At 37.0% G+C, this 23,161-nt stretch overlaps 1 protein-coding gene across 2 annotated transcripts in view; it reads left to right on the top strand.

Moving 5' to 3' along the window:
* Positions 1-23,161, top strand: part of LOC113091948 (CUB and sushi domain-containing protein 1) — a 546,185-nt gene that overhangs the window by 352,334 nt on the left and 170,690 nt on the right. For both annotated transcript variants that reach the window (XM_026257629.1, XM_026257628.1), the window contains exons 6-7: positions 14,402-14,514; positions 16,369-16,446. In XM_026257629.1, the coding sequence (XP_026113414.1) occupies positions 14,402-14,514; positions 16,369-16,446 (191 nt within the window). The remainder of the gene's footprint in view (positions 1-14,401; positions 14,515-16,368; positions 16,447-23,161) is intronic.

Here is a 23,161-nt window from a genome sequence, read left to right as displayed (position 1 = left end):
AAAGGATTTTGATGGATCAGAAGAAGGTTATGTGGCCATCTCTCTTGTAAGGTCTGAGCTGGTTCCTTTTCAAGCTGGCATTTCACACTTGTTCTCCAAAAGCTTCAGCCAAAGTTTCTTAAGCACATTGACAAAAACGAGACAGAAACCAAGCTCTTTAGAGAGTTGCATAGTCTGATAGATTTGGCTTTATATGCTACATACTGTAGGATACTGTCCAATCCATCACCCATGCAGAACAGCAGAAGAACTCCTGATGCCACCCTACTGTGAAGAGGAACTCACAGCCATTGAACTGAGAACAGCCGTAAAAATCATGTCTTTTTCAATGCAGTTCCCTCTCCACCATTACAACTTGCCGAAGTGGGGTGAAAGAGTTAAATGCTCTGTGTTCAATAAAGTGTATTAATCCAATGTACTTAACAGTCCAATCATGTCAGCACATGGGAAATCTTCCCATGTAAACCAATTTTCAATGTGGCCACGTTACATACAGAAACCCACAACATTCTTGTGAAATGGCGAAACAGAGGTTGTTGCAAAAGGCAAGAGTTGGGTAAGAGTGACAATGTGTACATATTTCACAGTTGGGCACATGCAATCAGCTCTCCAGCTGTTCAGACATGCGCTGCATTGCTGCTTTTATCAGAAAGTCTGTGATGTGGCAGGTTTCCAGGAGGTCACCACAGATGCATCTAGCTTTGGCTTGTATGCTCAATTCGACGGCTGTCAAGTTTTTGGTTCTAGGATGGGTGCCAGAGAAGCATGGCTAATCAGTCACTTACAACTGTTCACAGTGTGCTTGCCTCTGGAAGTTTTTGAAAAAACTGCTATGTTGTCATTCAGTTAGACAAGATGGAGTTAGTTGAGTACGTAAATCATCAAGGGGGTCCGATCATGGCTGATGATGGCTCCAGCATGGCGCTTCCTCCTTTGAAACAATAAATATTACTCATGAGCAGTGCATGTGCCTGGCCATTTGAATTGTGTGCTTACATAGGGGAATGAAGACACATTTTTCTGAGCAAAAGAATTAGTTCGCACTGACCATTGTAATCTCATCTTGCCAACGAGTGATGCGAATTGCTTGTACAGTCTCCCTGGTTCATGCTGTCGTATACTACCATAATATATGTCTATTTTTGGCACAGAGGCTGGTTCAGAAGCTACACTATTAATGTGGTGTTGTAGTCACTCTTTGTTCCCCATAGCATCAGCCTTTGACACAATGAAGAGTGAACTGCAATCGAAAAGGAACGTCTCTGGTTACACATGTAACATCGGTTCTCATAGGTATAAGGAATAAGACAATGCGCAGCTGGCCACATAACTGAGTCTATCGCTCTCTGTGCCTCATTGTGATTACTGGAAAAACAGCTCTATGTCTGCTGTTCCATAAGTAGGGCTGCAACAAACTATTATTTTGATAATTGATTAATCTAACAACTATTGATTATTTCGCTGATTAATCAGTAGAAATGTATTGATTATTCAGCTTTTGCAATTAATTAAAATATTGATATATATATATATATTCTAATAAATAAAGGTAATCACTTCAGCTTTTGAAAGTCATATTATGTAATTATTTATACAATTAATTTATACAAATAAATATATTTGGCACACAAAATGAGATGGCAGAGAAACTCTCTTATTCAACCATTTAATCATTTAATTACTTTAAATATATTTGTGTGGGTCATATGGATAACAAACAAAATAAAGGTTAAGTGATAAGACATTTTATTTTTTGAATAATCTAATGTTTACAACATAATCGCTCTTAAAATACCTTATAGGGTGACAATAATCATTTATCCCACTAATAAAATGACTTCATCATTAACTAGACCCAAACTGGAGAGCTGATTTATAACAGAAAATCAAGTTGTAATTCTAACTGAAAGCGAACCTGACTCTGGTTTTTCATGTTTAATAATACTGTAAAGCTGTTTGATTTAAGGCTATCTATAGTACTAAATAAATAAATGTGACGTGGCTGTACTCTACTGGGGGGTATTCCAGAAAGCTGGTTATTTGACATACCCGGGTTTGTTTAAGAGTAAGTAAGCGGATAACCTCAACTTTCGGTTCCAAAAACAGAGGTAACTTTCAGGGTATGTTAGTAGACATAGCAACTCACTCTCTGAACTTAGGTAAATATATATATATATATATATATATATATATATATATATATATATATATATATATATATATATATTAGTGCTGTCAAAATTAGCGCGTTAACGCATTCGATTAATTTGAAATATTTAACGCGTTAAAAAAAAATAACGCAATTAACGCGGTTGCAGTTTTTTTTATTTCCAGTTGTGGCCTATGTGTGTTCAACGTGCAAAGAAATATGGTTAAGACCAAGGAAGGACTTTTAGACGGAAAGTTTCAGTATAAAACTCTGCAGATTACTCTTCAGTCTGCCACAAGAAACATTACTCTTCATTCAGTCTGCCACAAGAAACAGCAACATTAAAATCATGAACTCAAATGTCATTGTTTAAAAAAAAAAAAAAAAACAATGACTGTAACAGTGCGTAAATCAGACCTTTCTGTAACGCTAACGTTAATAAGCTTAAACCAAAATAACGAAATAATTGTGTAGCGGAGTATTTTTTGTACACAGTGCCGCGAACTGTCAATCACTCCTGTGCGCGTGCATCACTGTCCTCCTCAGCTGCAGCAACTTGCGCTCTCTCTCTTCATCAAGCTTTAAAACAAAAAGGGGACAAAAAGATCATATTGTCTTTGTGCATAGGCTATAGATTAATTAGATAAATGAATATCTAAATTTGTGCCTTGCCGTCTACGGTATTTTTTTTAGAACTTAGAAAAAAGATGCTGCAGCCAATGAGCAGCCAGCGGGGGCTGCAGGACGACTCAACCTCCGCAGACAGTTTTTAATGTTTATCAGACAATAAATACTCAAGATTTTGCTTTAGTATAACTCACAACGAGTTTCACACACCTTCTCCGGCCACGTTGAGTTGTTGACACTTAACAGTGGGAAAGCGACACATGCGCTATTCACTTGTGTAACTTAAGGGTGAATGGGTAATGTAGTTTCTACTCTGGGTGGGATGAATTAGGAAGCTTGCATTGTGAAGGGCGCTCTGAAAATCGGCAGTGCAGGTAAAAGATTAAAACCTCTATTAAAACAGATGTCCAAATGAGCGTACCGGTACGCTACAAGCACGTTCTGGGCGCACGGAGAGGTGGCGGTACGCTCAAGAGCTATATTTGGAAGTGGCGGTACTGAGTACCTGTGCTTACTGGCCCACTTAAAGCACTGGCAATGACTATACTTTGGAATTTTTTTGCAGTCCACTTAGAATTCAACATGGAAATCATTTTTGTTTTTTATTGGCATTGATTGTTTTGAAATTCAGATGGTACTTACATGCCTATGTTTTTATTTCTGTAATAAATATGGCTTTCAAGCCAACAGTTAATTTGGAGGATATTGATGGTTTATTGCAGGTATGTTGTTTACATGAGAAAATCTGTGTTACAAGTTAAACAAAAATGCCAATAAACAATCATATTTTGAATTTAAATAGTTTCTTAGTCTTGAGTTTACATTAATTATTTACATTTTACATTTACATATCCAAAAAGTTTCAGTCTTTTAATTGCGATTAATCGCGATTAATCGCGATTAATTTAAAAAAAACTGTGCGATTAATTAGTTAATTTTTTTTAATCGATTGACAGCACTAATATATATATATATATATATATATATATATATATATATATATATATATATATATATATATATGCTTGCAGTGACTTTCTCCTTTTTGGAGAAGCTCTCAGGCATCCAAAATATCGACCCATACGAGCTCCCTGCAGCGGAGTGGCACAGAGACCTGGACCATTTACCTCCAAGCACATATATGGACATTGTGAATTATCCTGTTTTTGGTGCAAGTTACTACAGAATGCAGGAGTTTAAAAGCCACAAGTCTTTGGAAAGTTACGAGGCTTTCTGCTGTGACTAGGTCCATCTACAAGCCCCCAGGTGGCTAAAACTGCGTTGTACTAATTGTATTTAATTAAATTAAATTCAATTAAATTTAGTACTTAGCCAAAGTAAGTTTATTCGCATGCGTTTTAGTGTGTTGTAATTACATTGGATTTAGCAGACACTTCTTGATCAAAATGACAAAGTAACTTAAATAACTGCGACTGTTTCGTAAACACTAATGAGATGTTCAATGTACACAAACGTTTCCAACATGTTTTGATGTAGGCTAAAGCTGTGTATGTTTAGTTAAAATTTGATTTTAGCAAAATGACATATGTTGTACCAGGTTTTTGTGTTGGGGGCTGCAAAGTTGACAAACCAGTTCTGGGTGGGCTAGGGTAGTTAAATTTTGTGATTGCAAGATGTAAATGTCCTGGTTAGATTAAAGCCATTAACAGCGTGAATGCAAGGTGACTTACATCGTAAACAATACAATTCACAATGTCCATATATGTGCACAGAGGTAAATGGTCCAGGTTTCTGTACCATTCCGCTGCAGGGAGCTCGTATGGGTCGATATTTTGGATGCCTGAGAGCTTCTCCAAATACCGCTGTTTTGTGCTTGGTGTGAGCTTATGCCTGTAAGAGCCCCCTTTTTTGCCTTATCTTTTTGCATTGCTTTACTTTCTTTCTTTTCTTTATTGTATTCGTAGATCCGTCTCTGTTCCGTCGACATAATAAAAGTTTGCGTTCTGCAAGTGATCGATGCATTATTGTGCCATCCCATAGAGGGATTTTCATTAACTGTTCCCTCCTGTTGAATGACCTGCCCAAATAAACCCGAGCAGCTGATTCCTTATGCTTACCAGAAACATGACACTGAAACAAAACTGGGAGGGACAGGAAAAGAGGACAGAGCCATGGGAACGGAGCTAAGCTGTTAGAGTTAATGAGAATGTGCAAAAGCAGCGCCACTCACTGGTCTCAAGACCCACGGAGGAGCTCCGGGAGGATAAAACGAGGAGTGTCAACAGTGTTGGACAAAAGAGTACCAGGCCTGGATTTTATTTTGTTTTTTGTTTCTGTCTGTGCACGAGAGGCTGTCGCGCTCTTTTGTGTTTATTGTATTATTAAAGTTTTACTTAAATGTTCACCAGTTCCTGCCTCCTCCTTCCCGTGATTACGAACGTTTACAGTGTTTTAAAAACGAACTGTGATTGGTTGTTTGACATGTTGTTCAAACAGCCTCATGGGCAGGCCTTGGCCAATGAAAGTTGCCATGGATTCTAGACCTTCAGGCTGAAGGTCGGCTACACAAGACTTCTGAATCCTTAGCCATCTTCAGGAAATGGCTAAAAAACACATCTATTCAATCTTTATTTGACCCTCTAACTCTAGCACTCTCTATTCTAATTCTATCTTATGTATTATGCATTAAAATCTGAAATAGCAGAATGTTTCCTGTAAGGAGTGGGGTAAGGTGTAGGAAAATATGGTTTGTACAGTATAAAAACCATATATATATATATATATATATATATATATATATATATATATATATATATATATATCTTCATAAATATGAACCATATCTTCATATTTATTTATACGTTTTATTTTTATTTGACTTATTTCAGGGAACTAAATGACCAAGACTTTTGAGTGTGCAAGTAAGCAACTAACACAACTTTACACTTCAAACAACATGAAGAAAACACACAAAAATAAATTATTAATCACATTTTGTGTGACACTTAATCGCCAATCGAACTTCAAGACAGCCCTTTCATTAGCAACGCAATTGCATGTTTTTAAATAACTGAAGTTTTGAATAATAAAAGTTTTGTCTTTTGACAACTTTTGTGCAGTTCAAGTGAGCTATTTATACCTAATATCGCAGATAAATAGATTATGATGCACAAATCAATGAAAAGACAAATAAGTGGAATGAGATCCATAAATGTACATAAATATGTTATGGTCCATTCTGGTGCATTTTTTGGATCACTGCGAGCATTTGTATATTTTGAAATGTTCTAGCATCAAAATGTGTGCACAAATCCACACTCAATGTGCTGTCTACTCAATCAGATAACCGCTACAGCTATGGTGAATTGCAGACTTATAAATGCATTACAGCGACCTATCTTTCAAGTAGACCATTGACACTCCTAATTGAGATTGTAGATAGTTTCAGTAATCAATTTGAGAGATAGGTGGTGGTAATGCACTTATAAAAAGCAGGAAGAACACGCCTCACAAGCAGGCTGTATTTTGCACTGGATATTACTTCAGACCAGAGAACACTCCAAAAGTGGACAGGGTCTCCTTTCACAAAGACTTTCATCATTGGCTGTGGCTTCAGCCAATTGTTACTGACTTACATTTCAAAATAAAACTTTATAAATTAAACATAGTTTCTAGTTCATCTAAAATAAAATATGCTGTATGAATAAATGTCCTCCATGATAGCAGAGCCCAAGGCTCATGGCCAGTGGTGTTTGGACCCAAGTCTGAACCTCTGCTTCATGATGTAAATGGGAGTCACTCAGGAGTCCCACCAAAGGGGAACGATTTTACTCCAAAGATTGAGAGTAATCATTTTATTCCGAGCAACGGGGCCATCCCACGGCATGAAATTCGCAGGCTAGGAGGGGGTAGTGATGCTAGGTGTAACTAAAAAGTCGCAGGTTCAGGGGTTAGCATTTTTTGTTGCATATTTTAATAAAAATTTTAACTGACACAACCAATAAAAACTTCAGATTCAGCTGCGGGGGCGTAGTTTGCACTGAAGTGGTGCGTGTTTTGCACCTGTCTATCAATGAGAGGAAGCTACGCCCTATTTTGGAGCTCCCACCCCGTTTTGGAGTTCCCGCCTCTATTTGGAGATCTCCGGTCTGCAGTAATACCCTTCTAGTGTTTTGAGGAGGTAGTCATACAGTTCAGGCATTGCAGTGCATCAGAGGTAAAAAAAAAAACAATATCAGTACTGTTCAGTTTCTTGCACAGACCGATAGTTTTGTGTCTTTGCACATCAGTGTATTGTCACGAGCCGCAGGGTGTAATTTTTCATTCCCATAGACTTGCATATGACTAACAGACTGCAAGTGTTTTTTTTTTTTTTTTTTTTTTTTTTAATCTCTGTTTGTGTTCTACTGAAGAAACATAGGTAGGTAGTCACCTACATCTTGGATGCCCTGGGGATAAGCAAATAAACCTAAAATAAAAATTTTTGGGTGAACTATCCTTTTTAAAATGTCTTCTGTAAAAATAAATACTAAACAATTCTAGCAACATAGCTACAGCCTTCCACAGATACTTAAGTAGACATGAGGTTATGGGATTTGGCTAGGAGATGGACAGCTGGCAGGTGGCTGGATTTGAAAGCTAATATTTAAAGGACATCATCTTCTGACTAAACCTACTGATTACTTTGACTTCTGCAAAGCAATTTCCAGAGCAAGGACCAAGGGACACCAGCTGACCTGTCATGTCAAGTTTTGTCAGTTAGAAGGAAAAAACTCAGGGTGTCACTTTTGTCAATGTCAAACTGTGCATAAAAGTACATTGAAGTGAGACTGTGCATTATAGTGATTTTACCATGCTTAAAGGTGGTGGTGGGGGGGGGGGGGGGGGGTGAAATGCTCGTTTTCACTCAATATCCTGTTAATCTTGAGTACCTATAAAAAAAACTAAAACTAATCTAAAAACTAATCTATAGAATTTACCCAATAAATGTGAGGTAACAATTTGCATCGACTTTGGTGGGGTAGATTTAATCCCATATATTGAGTATAAACTATCTGAATTAAAAAGCTATTAAATGCTTGCATAAATTGGGTAACAATACCTCACATTTATGTATATATTCAACAGCTACTTACTCATTAAAATTAGGTAAAAATTATCTCAGCAAAAATAAAATTTAGTTATTAAAAAGTTAAAAAGACAGTTCAGCTCATAATTTATTCATGCCGCAATGCATGATGGGAGCCATGGATGAGTTTTTATCACTGATCTGTAATATAGAACTGGATTGCTCATGACGTCATTAAAGTGAAGCCGCCTCGCCGCCATATTGGTAATCCCTAGTGTGCGAAAAAGCTCCATTGAATCAATAGGAATTTGTATGATTTTAATGAGAAAACATCACCTAACAAGTCAGTGTTTATAAATATGAAGTATCACTGTACATTATTACAAAGCGAACACCCTAGGCATGTAAATGGTTAATTTTTAAATGTAGGGAATTTCCCCTACTTATTAAAAAGCTACGTTCATTACAGTAGTGAGCATCATGAACATGATAAACATCAGACGGACACGACCTCAACACATATAACAAACTACAAAGTGTTCGTTATGAAATCGGAATTTATTCAGAAAATAACTGACTATATACGGTACGGATTTAAGAAATAAATACAAAGCTTTATTTCCCAGATAGTAAATTATTTGTTTTTTAATTTCATTATAGAGAAATATTAACAACATAATTGTATAATTAATTGTAATATATTAAAATCAATTTCTGATACTAATACGTTCGTTTAATAATTCCTGAATAACTTTGTTCATAAAGAAATAAGCCATTTTTGAGTTTGATCAGTTACCTGTGTCGTCAGCCCACAGCAGACACACCCACCTACACGATTTAAATATATCGCTTATCCTGTCCCAAAAGACCGTAAACACTGCAGATAACATCTGAAGTAAACATTACTTTATTACACATAACATAAAAACGAGTCCCGTTTGACTTATCAGCTTCAAATCGATTTATTTTAGGACACCAGTTTGGATGTAACTCAATGGTGCTCTCTGCTGGTAGGGATTAGTAAAATGGCGGATCGAACACTTCCGGTGGCTTCACTGCCTGTTGGCAGTTTAGAACGCGATGAGCGATCCAGTTATATATATAGATCAGTGGTTTTTATTGGCTACAACATGCTTTTTTGATGGTCACCATTGTTGTGATGCTCACGCTGATTCTTGATGTCTGTGTTTCTAAAAATAATAATTCTTTCTTTATGTAGAACTAACTTTTAAAAGCATGTCATATTATGCCAAAAAATGCTGGATTCCTACCCCCCACCACCACTTAATTTATGTATACATTAAAGAAACCTGAACATATGCATTCAGGTCACTACATGACAATTAGTTCAAACAACAATCAATAGCACACATGATTGTCTTTGCGCTGGTCTGTATGTTATCATTCTGTTAACACAGCCACACAAAGTCTAAAGCAAACATCTGAAGGTTCAATAACCCAACTAAAACAAACATTGACCGCTATAATGGTAACACACAAATTGTGATTGTCTAGTTTGGTGAGTCTGCTTGTTAACATCAGATGTCTTCAATAATGGTCAATCATGACCCAATTAATTTCTTAATTATCTCATTAACTTCAACTCTGCTTCAGTGTTACTTTTAACACTGCTTCAGTGTTTATATGAGTCCACACTCAATCAAAAACGCGGGCTGACGCTTGCGCAATTTAAAGCAAAAAAACTCACGTTTTGGGGGTATATTTTACTGCATTTTACTATGTGATGGTTCTTACTGTTGATGAATGGGTAGCATATGTAGAATTTACCCATTACTTTAGAATTCGTTGGCTGGCTGCATTAATCATGTACATTTTATATGGTTTCCACGGATTATATTTACAACTCTCCAAAATCACTTTTTTCAGTGTACTGCATCTTTCATAACTTCAAAAAGTCTTTAGTTTTATTATATTCATAAGAGAAAGATAGTCTTTACCGATTTTTCCCGGAAAAACGCCACCGACTGGAGGCGTGACGTGTGGGCGGAGCTAAAGAATCACGAGCGCCAGTAGGCTTTTGCGTTGAGAGCATTTGGAAGCTGTGACATTACCTTGAGGAAAAAAACTATCATCCAAAACAAACCATGGCTAACAGTCAGATTCAGCCGTTTATTTATGATCCAGAATCAGATCCCGAGGCTGAAACTGAACGAGAGCAGCAGCAGCAACGACTCGCTCCGAGCGGGGCTCGAACCCGGGTCTCCGGCATGGGAGGAGACGCACTAACAAGGAGGCAGAGATATTTGAAGCAGTTTTACTCACCGTTGGGATTGCGTCATCCTTAAGAAATAAACGATATGCAAATCAGTCGTCAAACTGGGCCTTGTTTGTAAAACAAGCATCTTCGAAATGTAGGGAATAAACAAAAACACTTGCACAACTCCGTTGATGCTCTGTAAAAATAAACTCCATCCACTGTTTTTTCTTTGGTAATCTGTGCAGGGTTGTCTTGCCCTGGCAACCAAAAACACACTTCTTTTGTGACATTTCGCAATGCTCTCGCTCTGATCAGTGAAGTCTGTTGTGCTCTCAGTGCTCTGCTATATGGGAGCGCGCGCTCTTCCAGCAGAAGTGCCCTTAGGACCCATATAAGGAAATTCCGCTCCATCTAACGTCACACAGAGCCATACTCGAGTATTTTTGGAACAGAAATAGTCCTTCAAACGTACAACTTAATTTTTGAAACTTTGTCCATGTTTAGCATAGGAATCCAACTCTTTAACAGTGTAAAAAACTCAGTATGCATGAAATAGCATTTCACCCCCCCTTTAAAGAGTGTTGTAGGTCACTGCAGGTCAATCTGAAAATGATTCAAAACAATATAGTGGTGTGGACTTTATTTTGCAAACAAACAAACAAACAAGAATCATTCATATGGTTCTAATTATTGGTGGCTTTCAAAATTTACTAGCTCTCATCCGCATTAACATTAATACATTGATCAAAAACTAATTGTACTCATTTGTAAGTCGCTTTGGATAAAAGCGTCTGCTAAATGACTAAATGTAAATGTAATCCATTGATATTGTTCAAATGCAATAAACATTTTTTGATGGCAAACATAAACCTCACCTTTTTTTTTCTTTCTTTTTTTTTGTGAAGGAATCATGGTTTGGTTTTTGAAAGAACATTTCCTTTTTATTTTCTACCCTCTGCCATTGCTGCTCGTAATGTTGTCAGTGGACTTCATTTTCAGCAGTTATTGCCAGCAGTCATCAAAGTGGGCTTGCTCTCTTGACCTCTCTGACACTGTTGCCAGAGCTTGAATAAATTTGGCTACAACTTGTGAATAAAATAATGGCCATTCTCTTTGAAGACCTTAGATCTCTTCAGCTGCTCAACACAATCTTTATTTATGACTCTTCTAAATCCAGCATCATAATTTATCAGATTTTCATCAATAAAATATATAAATCAACATCAACAGAAAAAAAGAAGAAAAAAAAACACTTCTACTCCTTCTTCTATAGTAGTTAATATATAATTTGTATTGTAATATATATATATATATATATATATATATATATATATATATATATATATATATATATACAGTATATATATATATATATATATATATATATATATATATATATATATATATATATATATATATATATATATATATATAAACATTTCAGCATATATTTGCAGTTTACATTCATATTATCTAATTAATAGACAAACAAATATCTATGCACTCTTTCTTTGAAAAAAATTGGAGACCTATAACCTACAGTAAAATTATTGTTCAACACATCAGTTTACATGAGCAATCCCATTAACATTTTTTTATCTTTCAAATTGAACTCACTGACTGTTAATTTTTTCAGATAATGATATAAATAATTGTAATCTAGTTTGAACATCTCATTTCATCTTCTTTTTTTTTATTATTATTTTTTTTAGTGCTGTCAAAATTAGAATGTTAACCCAGGCAATACATGTTTCCAGTATAACGGAGTAAAAAATCTTAAACACATTTAATGCAGGGGCTGGTCGGGCTGCTTCTGTCTCTTTATTTCTTGATGAAAATTGTGTTTATTTAGACGCAGATTGTCTTTACGACAACTTAAAATGGGATTCTCAGATGCGAGTGACAGGCGCTAGTCAAAGGAGTGCAGAAACGATACAGGTGATGAGGCAGCTTCAGTAGAACATCAGTCAACTGCGGTCAGATGAGATGCTGTAAGCCACATGACAGTAAAAACGATTTTTCTTGTCCTGTCAGCTATTATGCTGTGCTCGTAGAACGCGCACTTCAGTTGCATGTAAAAATACACCGGCTTACTGTAGTCTGTGTCATTTCATATTAAAGCTTGAATGATACTATGAGCATGCGTGTCAGATCCACATCAGATTCAGCAGCAGCAGCTCTTAAAGTAATAACAGCCAGATAACCTAATAGCCCAGTTTCTGTGATTAATTAAAAGAAAAAGAGGAAATAACTTTTGTAGCTTAGAATGTAAGGTAGAACCCTTATGTATTCTTATGGATTCTTCTACAGTATACTTAATTTTGAATTTAGTGTTTGATTTAGATATTTAATAACTATTCAATTTGTGTATATGCCGTACTTGCTGAAGGGCACAGGTAAATATGACGTTTATTATAATAGGTTTATGTGAGGATTGTTTTAATTTAACTTAAATAGTATTTATTTATTTATTTAGGACATCAGTATTCATAGTATCGGTGATACTTGCCTTCAGTCAATAAAAAAGATGCCATTAAACAAATATTAAAAATATACTGTCTTTATTTTGTGAAATCATTGCAATATGAAAGTAAATGTAAAAATTTCAGGGGGAAAAGTGTGTTTAATTATTATTATTATTATTATTATTATTATTATTATTATTATTATTTGATGTTGTTGTTGTTAATTGATTGACAGCACTAATTTTTGTTCAACTTAAACTTAGTTTTTCTCCCGGAGTTTCAGCTTTTGTGTTCTCTGCACAGGCATCTTCAAGCAGTCTTATTTTGTCAGGGTTTTTTTTTCTCTCTCTCTCCCGTGCCTGCCTCTTGTAAAGCACACTCATTTTGCTTTTTTACTCCTTTGCCTCCTCAGCTCAACCTGGTTTTCATGCACTGTTGAACTCCACTTTCTTGAAAAGAAATGAGGGCTTCACACAGCAGCGTGCATCAATTGCAAGTCACTGCAGTTCTGTGCCAGACAGGCTTTACCTCACTTACTGGATTCAGCTTCAACAAACACCCTGTCAGCCTAGTGTTTGGAAAACAGACATGCCTTGTGTTTGTTAATAGCTCATTTTCTTGATTTTATTTCACCTACAAAATTAATTGAGCTTTGTTAATAAATTTATAAGTAAATACATAAATAAAGGTGAATCTCACAAAAGTACCCCTGAATCAAAAGAAGGAAATCAAAATTACACTTTGCATACAAATTAAGCTGAAAATAAGCTTTGCTTTATTTAAGAAATGTGACCCAGGCATGTTCTCGACAGGTTTCCTGAGATTCACTCACATTCATACTACACAGAGAATATATCAGACTCCTCTCAGATCTCACTGCCAAAAACAAAATAGTCTCCTCATCAAGGAGATGAAGCTCTTATTTGGGATGGAATATTAAATTATACGCTAATGACTGTGCTGTAGCTGCCTTCATTAATGCTTGTTAAGGATATGAATGATTATTGTCAAGACTGTACCTTTTGATTGGATTTAGTTTCATCTTTGATTTGTGACCATTTCTATTTCCTTTCGATTGTCTGATTTAATATTTCAGATAAATATCCTCCGGAGTCATTTTTTTTTTTTTTTAAGTTTGGCAAGCACCATGACCAGATAATCTGAAAAACAAAGATAAAAGATGAAGACATTTCACTCCAGGACTGTAGCTGTGCCCTAGTCACGAATCACAGTAGTGTTTCAAACTATTATCATTATGGCTTCAAACTAACCCTTGCAGGATAACACACACAATTGGTTTGTGAGTTTCACAAGGTGAAGGAGAAGTTTTAATAGGCACCTTGGCCTGGAACATAAAGGGGGGTTTGTATAGAAAAAAAAAAAAAAAAGCAGCAGGTAAAGAACTGAAGGAATCCTAATGACATCAAAGCTTGTGTTGAGGAAAAATATTTTTTTTTGCTCTCACAAGGGAGTCAGTGTTATTAAATTTGGATTTTATTCTACCAGTGACTTCTCCAGGTGCTATTAACGTGAGACGATGATCATCCATATGTCAAGATGCGTTTAAGAAAGAAACAGAAAAGCCCTTGGGTGTCCACGTCTCACAAAAGTAGTTAGAGCCATGTCATTCGCTATTCTCAGTTTAATTTAATCTTTAAATTGCCATTGTTGGGTGTCCCAAAAAAAAATATGCTAATTAGTACTCCAACACAGTATAAAGGATATATTTTTAAAATTACAATAGGGAGTGGTTAAATAATTAAATTAGAATTTTTTATGTGAAAATGAAAGGTTTTTTTGTAACCCGTATGTGTGCAAAATTTATTTTTATGTGATTTTTTTACGAAGCTGATTGTACAGTTGATTTTAATCACCTTTTTGTCCAGTGCAATGAAAACTCTGTTTCTTTTCAGGCTTACTGGAATGAATTTGCCATCCCCTGTCATCAGTAGCAAGAATTGGCTGCGGCTTCACTTCACGTCTGACAGCAACCATCGGAGGAAAGGATTTAGTGCCCAGTATCAAGGTAAGGGGTCAGTGTGTGCAGGACATTGGAGGAGAGGAGTGCTCACTGGCAGATGTGCGACAGTTGGCAATGAAAGACAGCACATCCCTTGGCGTGTTCTGCTGTAGCTAAAAATGACATCTTGGCTTGTCTAAGTGACTCAATGAGCAGACACATTGCTGGAATGATGATTACAACATCCCACTGAACGCCCCCCACCCACTACCCCCTGTTTATATTTGGAAAAATCAGTCACGACAGTAGTGAGGGAATTTGTGTTTCTAACGTGGATAACGCAAGATGAGGAGCTTCTAAATCATTTTCATGATATGCGTTTATGATCGTGTTTTCTATTTGCATAATAAGCGAGGAATGCCGTGAATCTCAGGGGAAGCTCAGGGGGATTTGTTGAATTTGTTACATTTTAGAGTGTTGACTATAAATGCAACTTTTCTTTTCATATTACAAAAAATATATGCACACTTCCACAGCTGAAGTATTGCAATTTGTGTAGGCTACAAATCATATGCATGCTTACAATGGATAAAAAAATGGCTACAGTCTTAGTGCTTTAATAGGTTAGGTTAGTATGGGGATGGTTGTAACGCACTAAGAAATAGCTACAGTGATGAAATCTCTCTCTCTCTCTCTCTCTCTCTCTTACAAATATGAGGATTAAAAAATAACATATGAGTTATAATTTAATTTATGATCAGTTTAATTTATGTTAAATGACAAAATGTGTATCATTTGAATTTGCTAGTTAAATTTGATATATAATTTTGACTTTTTATGTTAAGTAATACACAAAATACATTATTTAGGGCTTTTTTTATTTATTTAGGCATATTTGAATTGCTTATAAAATGTACATCCATTTGGATTGAGTCATCAGATGAATGTAAATCCTCTGTTTAGCATATGGATGAACAACCTAGCACAGTCATCGCAAAAGTAATAAATAAATATCTACTTGACATCTACTTGATTTTTTAAAACAACAGTATCTATATATATATATAAAAAAAAAAACACTTATCTAGAATGTGCAGAATATGCCTAAATCTGTTAACTGTTAATTGTAAAAATAATTACAGTTTAAAAGTATGAACATGGTAAAATATAGTTAGCTGTGGAGGAAGCAAAATTCAAATATTAAAAACTAAATTATGAAATTCACACAAAGTTGATTTATGGATGATAATTAGGTAAACTCGGTTATTTTGCGTATAAAACACATTCCGTTTATTAATACTCTAACATAAATCTTTCCTGTTTCTTACCTGTTTTTTTTATGTATGAATATGCATCACATTGAGTTTATTAGTTTATTTTAAAACTATGTAATCCAAATGGATAATTTTTTTTTTTTTTTTTATTTGCAAATCAAAAATATTTGTTTTGCCGCATTGCTTTATTGTTTCTATCATATTTATGAAATTACCTTTTAATTGTATAAAACCCGGATGCCATACAGAGAGGACATTATGCAAGGTGAATCTTCATGATACCAAAGTCATAATTGGCATCCTACATGGCATAATTACAGGACTGAATTCCCGAAAATGCCTTGAAATCTAAATTGGCTCCAGATGATGCACATATTGGTAGGTGTCCAATAATTGCATGCCACAATGATAGTTGTTTCAGATAACAAAGTGTGCACATTATTTGAGATATGTCATACCTCTGCTAATTATAAAAAGACCTCTGCCCATTAGGACAGTCTTATTTTGATGGCCCATGCAAGACTGAATCATAGAGGATTATTCGTGTTCAATGAGGCACTCTTGGGCACTTGACGGGCTCTGCTAACTGTACGAATGGATTGTGATTTCCACTTCCAAACACTTCACCTTTACTCTCTACCAACAGTGAAGAAGGCCATCGAGCTGAAATCCAGAGGGGTGAAAATGCTCCCGAGCAAGGATACAAGTCACAAAAATGCAGTCTGTAAGTACATTTCTAAAACAGTCCCCCATTTAAGTCTAAGCAAACATAAAACAAGAAAACAAGTCTGTTCATTTAAGCAGAAAATACATAACATGCTTCTTTCACTGCAAGCCATGAGGTCTAGACAAGATAAAATAATTGAGGTAAACTGTAAAGTTCTCACTGCTTTTTAGTATGTAAGTAGTGATTTGGCTCATGTGAGAGCATGGCATGAATTCTACACAGGCTCATTTGAAATATGTGCCTATGCCTACATTTCTGCAAAAAAATAAAAAAATAAATAAAATTAGATTAAAAAGCACCTATATGTACGAATCACTGCAGTTTCCAATTTAAGTCAGTAAAACTCAGAAAACTTCCTTCCTTTTTACAAAAAATATGAATTATTGGTCCAAAGTTTAGTTTAAAAATTTTCACACAATTACTTGCACAATACTATGTCATGACTTCAAAACTATTTTAATATGCTGCAAGATTTGAAACAGACTATTTTGAATGTTAGCATCACATATAGAGCTTTATATATTTGGGTTTTCTAACACAGTAGGTTTGCTCTGTAGTTTGCACGATACAGCATAGCACTTGTGAGGAGATCCGGTATGAATCCTGTGAGACTATGGATCGACAAAACAGCTCAAAATTGCATAGACAAGAAGTAAAAATAGTATGTATGGAATGAGCAAATGCTTTCGTTAATACTATTAGGAAGGATTATGGTTGGGTTTAGTGTAGGGGGTATGCTATTTTCAAGTCAAGTCAAGTCACCTTTATTTATATAGTGCTTTAAACAAAATACATTGCATCAATGCAACTGACCAACATTCGTTAGGAAAACTGTGTGTCAATAATGCAAACGACAGTTAAAGGCAGTTCATCATTAAATTCAGTGATGCCATCTCGGTTTAGTTTCAATATTGTCGGTGCATTTATTTGCAATCAAGTCAATGATAATGCTGTAGATGAAGTGACCCCAATTAAGCAAGCCAGAGGTGACAGCGGCAAGGAACCGAAACTCCATCGGTGACAGAATGGAGAAAAAAACCTTTGGGAGAAACCAGGCTCAGTTGGGGGGATAGTTCTCCTCTCACCAGACGAAACCAGCAGTTAAATTCCAGGCTGCGGCAAAGTCAGATTGTGCAGAAGAATCATCTGTTTCCTGTGGTCTTGTCCTGGTGATCATTTGAGACAAGGTCTTCACAGGGGATCTGTATCTGGGGCTCTAGCTGTCCTGGTCTCCACTGTCTTTCAGGGATGTAGAGGTCCTTTCTAGGTGCCGATCCACCATCTGGTCTGGATACGTACTTGATCCGGGTGACTGCATTGACCCTCTGATCTCTGGATCTGGTGGCTACGGTGACCTCGGAATAAGAGAGAAACAGACTAATATTAGCGTAGATGCCATTCTTCTAATGATGTAGCAAGTACATTGGGTGTTATGGGAAGTGTTCCCGGTTCCGGTTTACCTAATTAATGCAGCCTAAAAATCTTTAACGGATATTAAAAGCATATTAATATGTTATGTGTAAGCCAGGTTAAAGAGATGGGTCTTTAATCTAGATTTAAACTGCAAGAGTGTCTTCCTCCCGAACAATGTTAGGTAGGTTATTCCAGAGTTTAGGCGCCAAATAGGAAAAGGATCTGCCGCCCGCAGTTGATTTTGATATTCTACGTCTTATCAAATTGCCTGAGTTTTGAGAAGATAGCGGACATAGAGGATTATAATGTAAAGGGAGCTTATTCAAATACTGAGGAGGCTTTATAATAAATAATCAATATTTTAAAATCTATACGATGTTCTAGTAAGAACTCTTGCTGCTTCATTTTGGACTAGCTGTAATTTGTTTACTAAGCATGCAGAACAACTACCCAATAAAGCATTTAAATAATCTAACCTTGAGGTCATAAATGCATTGATTAACATTTTTGCATTTGACATTGAGAGCATAGGCCGTAATTTAGATATATTTTGAGATGGAAAAATTCAGTTTTACAAATGCTAGAAACGTGGCTTTCTAAGGAAAGATTGTGATCAAATAGCGCACCTAGGTTCCTAACTGATAACGAAGAATTGACAGAGCAGCCATCAAGTCTTAGACAGTGTTCTAGGTTATTTTCCAATGCAATGTAGCTTTAAAGTAGTAGCGAAACTTACTGGACATTAAATTCTGTACTGCTTTGATACCTACCTGAATCAACAGAATAAAAACCTTAAAAACATCATAAAATGTGGCCACGGTCACATATTGAATGTGCATTTTAGTGCCACTCACTGGATATTTCACTTTGAAACCACTGTGAAATGTGCAGTAAGGTTTTTAATATTGGTGTTGCAGAAATGTCACCACAAACATGAGTTTTCATTGAGTCTGGGTTTGTGTGAATCTTATATCAGAGTTACAATACAGTTTATTTAATTTAATATTTTATTAAATTTTTATTATATACTTTTTATTTTAATTTATAATTTTACAAAAAACAACATATTGTTGTATGCTTGTAGATATTGTTTGAACGGTTCTCCACATAATAAAAATGCTAACAGACAGTCAGACACACAGAGATTCCTGCCTTTATTAGAGAGAAGAATATGTTTAGCCCCCTCCCTCTGAAGCCTCAAATATTCTATTTTGATTACTAGCGAAGCTTCAAAGCTAAAAAAATGGTATTCGTACCAGCCCTAAAAAAAATATGTAGGCACCACATCAAAATTTTCAAAAGCCAAAAGTGAAATTTTATTGGCTGAAGGAATGCTCATTTTATTTTCTTCAGCACTACTGTATTCTTCTCAGTCACTATTGTGGCCTTTCTTGTTTTCATTATGAGTTTAATAAAGATGCCCTTGATGATATTCTTAATAGGATGGAGGAAGCTATGCAATGTTATGCTGTATGGATGATTTTGCCCATTCTGCGCTTCGTTGAACAAGTTCCATGGCAATTAACATCACAAAAGTTGTTGACTCTGTGAAGTACACCACTTCATTTGAGCTTCTGTAAAATTTACACAATGTGTGCATGATTACGATAGCTTGTTTATGGACACTCAGTCAGTCATTGCATGCAACATGAGAGAGGTTGCCTAGGGTTTTCATGACAAACAGCCCAGTTCACAGGAAATGAAGATATTGCCATTTAACCAAAATAAATCACATAGTCTCACCACCCAAACATGTAACAGTGTAACTTTTATAGGTACAGTAAGTGCATTTGTGCACCTCTAGTTTTACTTTCACAGAGCCAGACTTTTGACTGTCTGTTTATACTTTGAAATGGTTGATTGGCCACTTGTTTTTTTTTTTGGGAGGGGGGGTTATTTGAAACTGATACAAACTTAATATTTTGTGGGAAAATTCAGTGATTAGTGTAATAAGTGCTAGACGCAATCGGAAAACTATTTTTCTCAGATTATTGAAACCTTTTTCAATAACGCAAGTGCATGGCCAATGGTTTGTGCAGTAAAAAAAAAAAAAAAAAAAAACAATGGCAAGGTGCATGAGTTTATGGCCATGAAACCCGCAGGCATCATCTGGCTTTGTAAGTGAGCATTCTGGCATAGGATCATCAGGTACATAGCACGGCTAGCAACGCAGTACTTGTTCCCGTTTCTCAGGGAACCAAGGTCACATTAGTAACCTTGAACTGAGTACATTTACTTCCGATACTTTAAATGCTCTGCCTCACTAGATGTGATGAGGAACCAGTACAGTCACGACACACCATGATAGAGGAATGACCTATACTTGAACTTGCCTTAAGCACCCAAGGGCCCCGAAGGGATGAAGTACTAGCAGGGTAAGCCCCACAGGAAGCAAAGAGAGCTAAACTTACAGCGATCAGCCCAGCCTTGAATAATCGTTCCAAGAAATACTCTGTACTTAAAGAGTGCCAAGAGCATTCAAAAAGTAAGGCAAAAGTCTGAAGAACTGGTCCTGTCTTGTGGCAAGTGTCTGCCAACATATTATAGAGCAAGAACCTGGGCCCGTAAGGCCGGGACTTCAAGGTTGTAGAACATAAAAAGGTGAATGACAAGGCCAAGCCAGCCACTTTTCAGAGCTCTGCAATGGACACATCTGCTAGGCCATGCCCAGGATGAGGCTACTCCTCTACTGGAGTGAGCTCTTACTCCTATGGGGCATTGCAGGCCCAAATAGGAGTATGCTACTGAAATAGCATCAACTATCAATCGGGACAGTCTCTGCTTCGTGACTGGAAGGCCTTTGGCTTGGCCACTGAAACATACAAAGTGTTGTTCCGACTGCTTAAATGGGGCGGAACGCTCAATGTAAATTCTCAGGGCTCTTACTCCCAGGGGCCAGAGGTTGGTGAATTGTAGTGGCTCAAAGTGAGAAATCCTAAGAAACCTGAGCACCATAGGCAGGACCCATGTAGGGACAGTAAGGGGGTGAGGTGAAAAAAGACTCCTAGACCCCAATAAAAAACAAACAACCATATTGTTCCTACCCACTGACTAGTTGGCTATTAGAGCATGCAAAGCTGCTATAGCTGCTACATAGACCTTGATCATGTAAGGGGAATGACTCTTTTCCATCATATCTTGCCGTTAGGACAATATCACTGATGTGTTGCAGGAAATTGGGTTTTTGGAGAGAAGTTCAAACATTTTGAGGACATAGATATGTTTTGTAAACTTGGGTTCTAGCCTGTGAAATACTATTTAAGAAGCTCTTGAGGAGTTCTGTAGGATCCCATCAAGAGGCCAAAGGTACAGATCCCACAGCTGAGGAACATTCCCAAAGCCATGCCCGGTTTTAACCACTGAGGGTTCTTCCAAGGGACCTAGTCCACGTAGTCCTGGTCCACATTGACACATCTGAAATATCCTGAGAGGGAGGGAGGCTCCAACATTGATGGAGGCCATGAGCTGCTTTATGGCCAGGGCATGCTCTGGCATGACTTAGCCCTCATTTGGGATGAGTCGACAACTACTTCCAGGAATGAAATCCTTTGGCTGGGAGACAGTGAGCTCTTGGGAAATTGACCCTGAGCCTCAGGCACTTCAAGCGGCTTTGGAGAAGAGACCTGTGGGATACTAGCTTGGCCTATGTCTGGGCTAGAATGAGCTAGTCATCAAGGTAGTTCAGAATGTGAATTCCCATCTGTCTCAGACGGGGAAGAGCAGCATCCAAGCACTTTGTGAACTTCGAGGAGATAGAGACAGTGCAATGGAAAGGACCATGTAATGATATGCAACTTCCTCAAAGGCTAATCTCAATAATTGCTTGTGATGAGGGGCTATATGGATGTGAAAGTAAGCCTCTTTCAGATCCAAAGAGAAGAACCAGTCCCCTGGTCATATTTGCAAGAGGATCTTTACTGGAAAGGGAACATGGGCTAATTGTTAATTATTTTGCAAATTGGTGTCGTGAGGCTGGTCTACTTATGAATGCTGAGAAAACCAAGGACATGTGTATTGACCTGCGGCGAAATCAGCCAGCAGTTCCAGGTACTTTTGTTGATAATCAGATGATTGAATTGGTTGATAGTTATAAGTACCTAGGTACTATCATCGATAACAAATTACATTTTGCAGATAATACTAATAGATTGTGCATGATGAGCCAACAAAGACTTTATTGTTTACGAAATGTAATATTGATAGGACACTGATGATTGCTTTTTATAAGGCATATATTGAATCGATTTTAACTTTCTCAATGATTTGTTGGTTTGCCTCTTTAAAGGTCAAACAGAAAAAACTTCTATTAAAGGTTGTAAACAATTGCAGTAAGGTATTGGGTGTGAAATTGCCTGAGTTGTCAGATTTGTTTGATATTCAGGTGATAAAGAAAATGCGTTACATTATATCTGACGCATCTCACCCTCTCTACGATTCATTTCAGACCCTCCCTTCAGGATCTTTGTACAGGGTCCCTTTAGCCAAGACTAACAGATTCAAATTTTCGTTTGTTCCATATGCAATTAAGGTGCTTCATTTAAATAGGAAGAGGTAGAAATATACGTTTTATAACTTTCCAATGTGCTATTAATGTTGTGTATGTGTTTGTCTTGTATGTGGTGATATCACGCTGCAGAACAAATTGCCCCTATGGGGGACAAAAAAAGTTTTTACAATTACAATTACAATTACAATTTAATCTAAGAGGATGCCGTTAATCTCCATGAGGTTTAACCATAAGTGTTGGTCTAGCATCACCAAGGTGGCCATTGACCTTCCGATGACCTGAGCCATTGTCCTGAAATGCAGCTGGATCTGGTCCAGACTTGTCCATGCAACAGAGGAGTTAGGCCTGAAAGACTTGGAGGACAGCCATGGAATGCAATGCTAAGGCCACCTGGCCAGACGAGGTGTGGGCTCATCTAGCAAGGGCTGGCGTTGTCCTACATTCGCCTTTCATCCAGTGACAATGACCAGGCAGAGGTACGTGGCCACTGACTCATCCAGGGGAGGCACTTTTTTCTTTAGCGCCGTCAACTGTGGTGAGGGCAGGTTAAGCAGATGTGCATAGGCAGGCCGAATAGGGTGTGCGCTATGACTTGGTGAACTCTGTGAGAACCTCTGGAAAGAATGGAAAAGCTGGTTGGCGAGGGGCCTGGCAGCACCCCAGTAAGAATCATTCATCCATTCACTGCGAGTAGGCTCCTCTGGAGTAAACCACATTAAAACCAACTCTTCGACCGTTTTAAAGAGGACACAGAAAAGTTTGATGTTCATCCCTGCTTTAGCATCTTTGGGT

This window comes from Carassius auratus, unplaced genomic scaffold, assembly GCF_003368295.1.
Source record: "Carassius auratus strain Wakin unplaced genomic scaffold, ASM336829v1 scaf_tig00214400, whole genome shotgun sequence".
In the NCBI taxonomy this organism is placed as follows: domain Eukaryota; kingdom Metazoa; phylum Chordata; class Actinopteri; order Cypriniformes; family Cyprinidae; genus Carassius; species Carassius auratus.
This window is presented reverse-complemented; position numbering and strand designations above follow the sequence as displayed.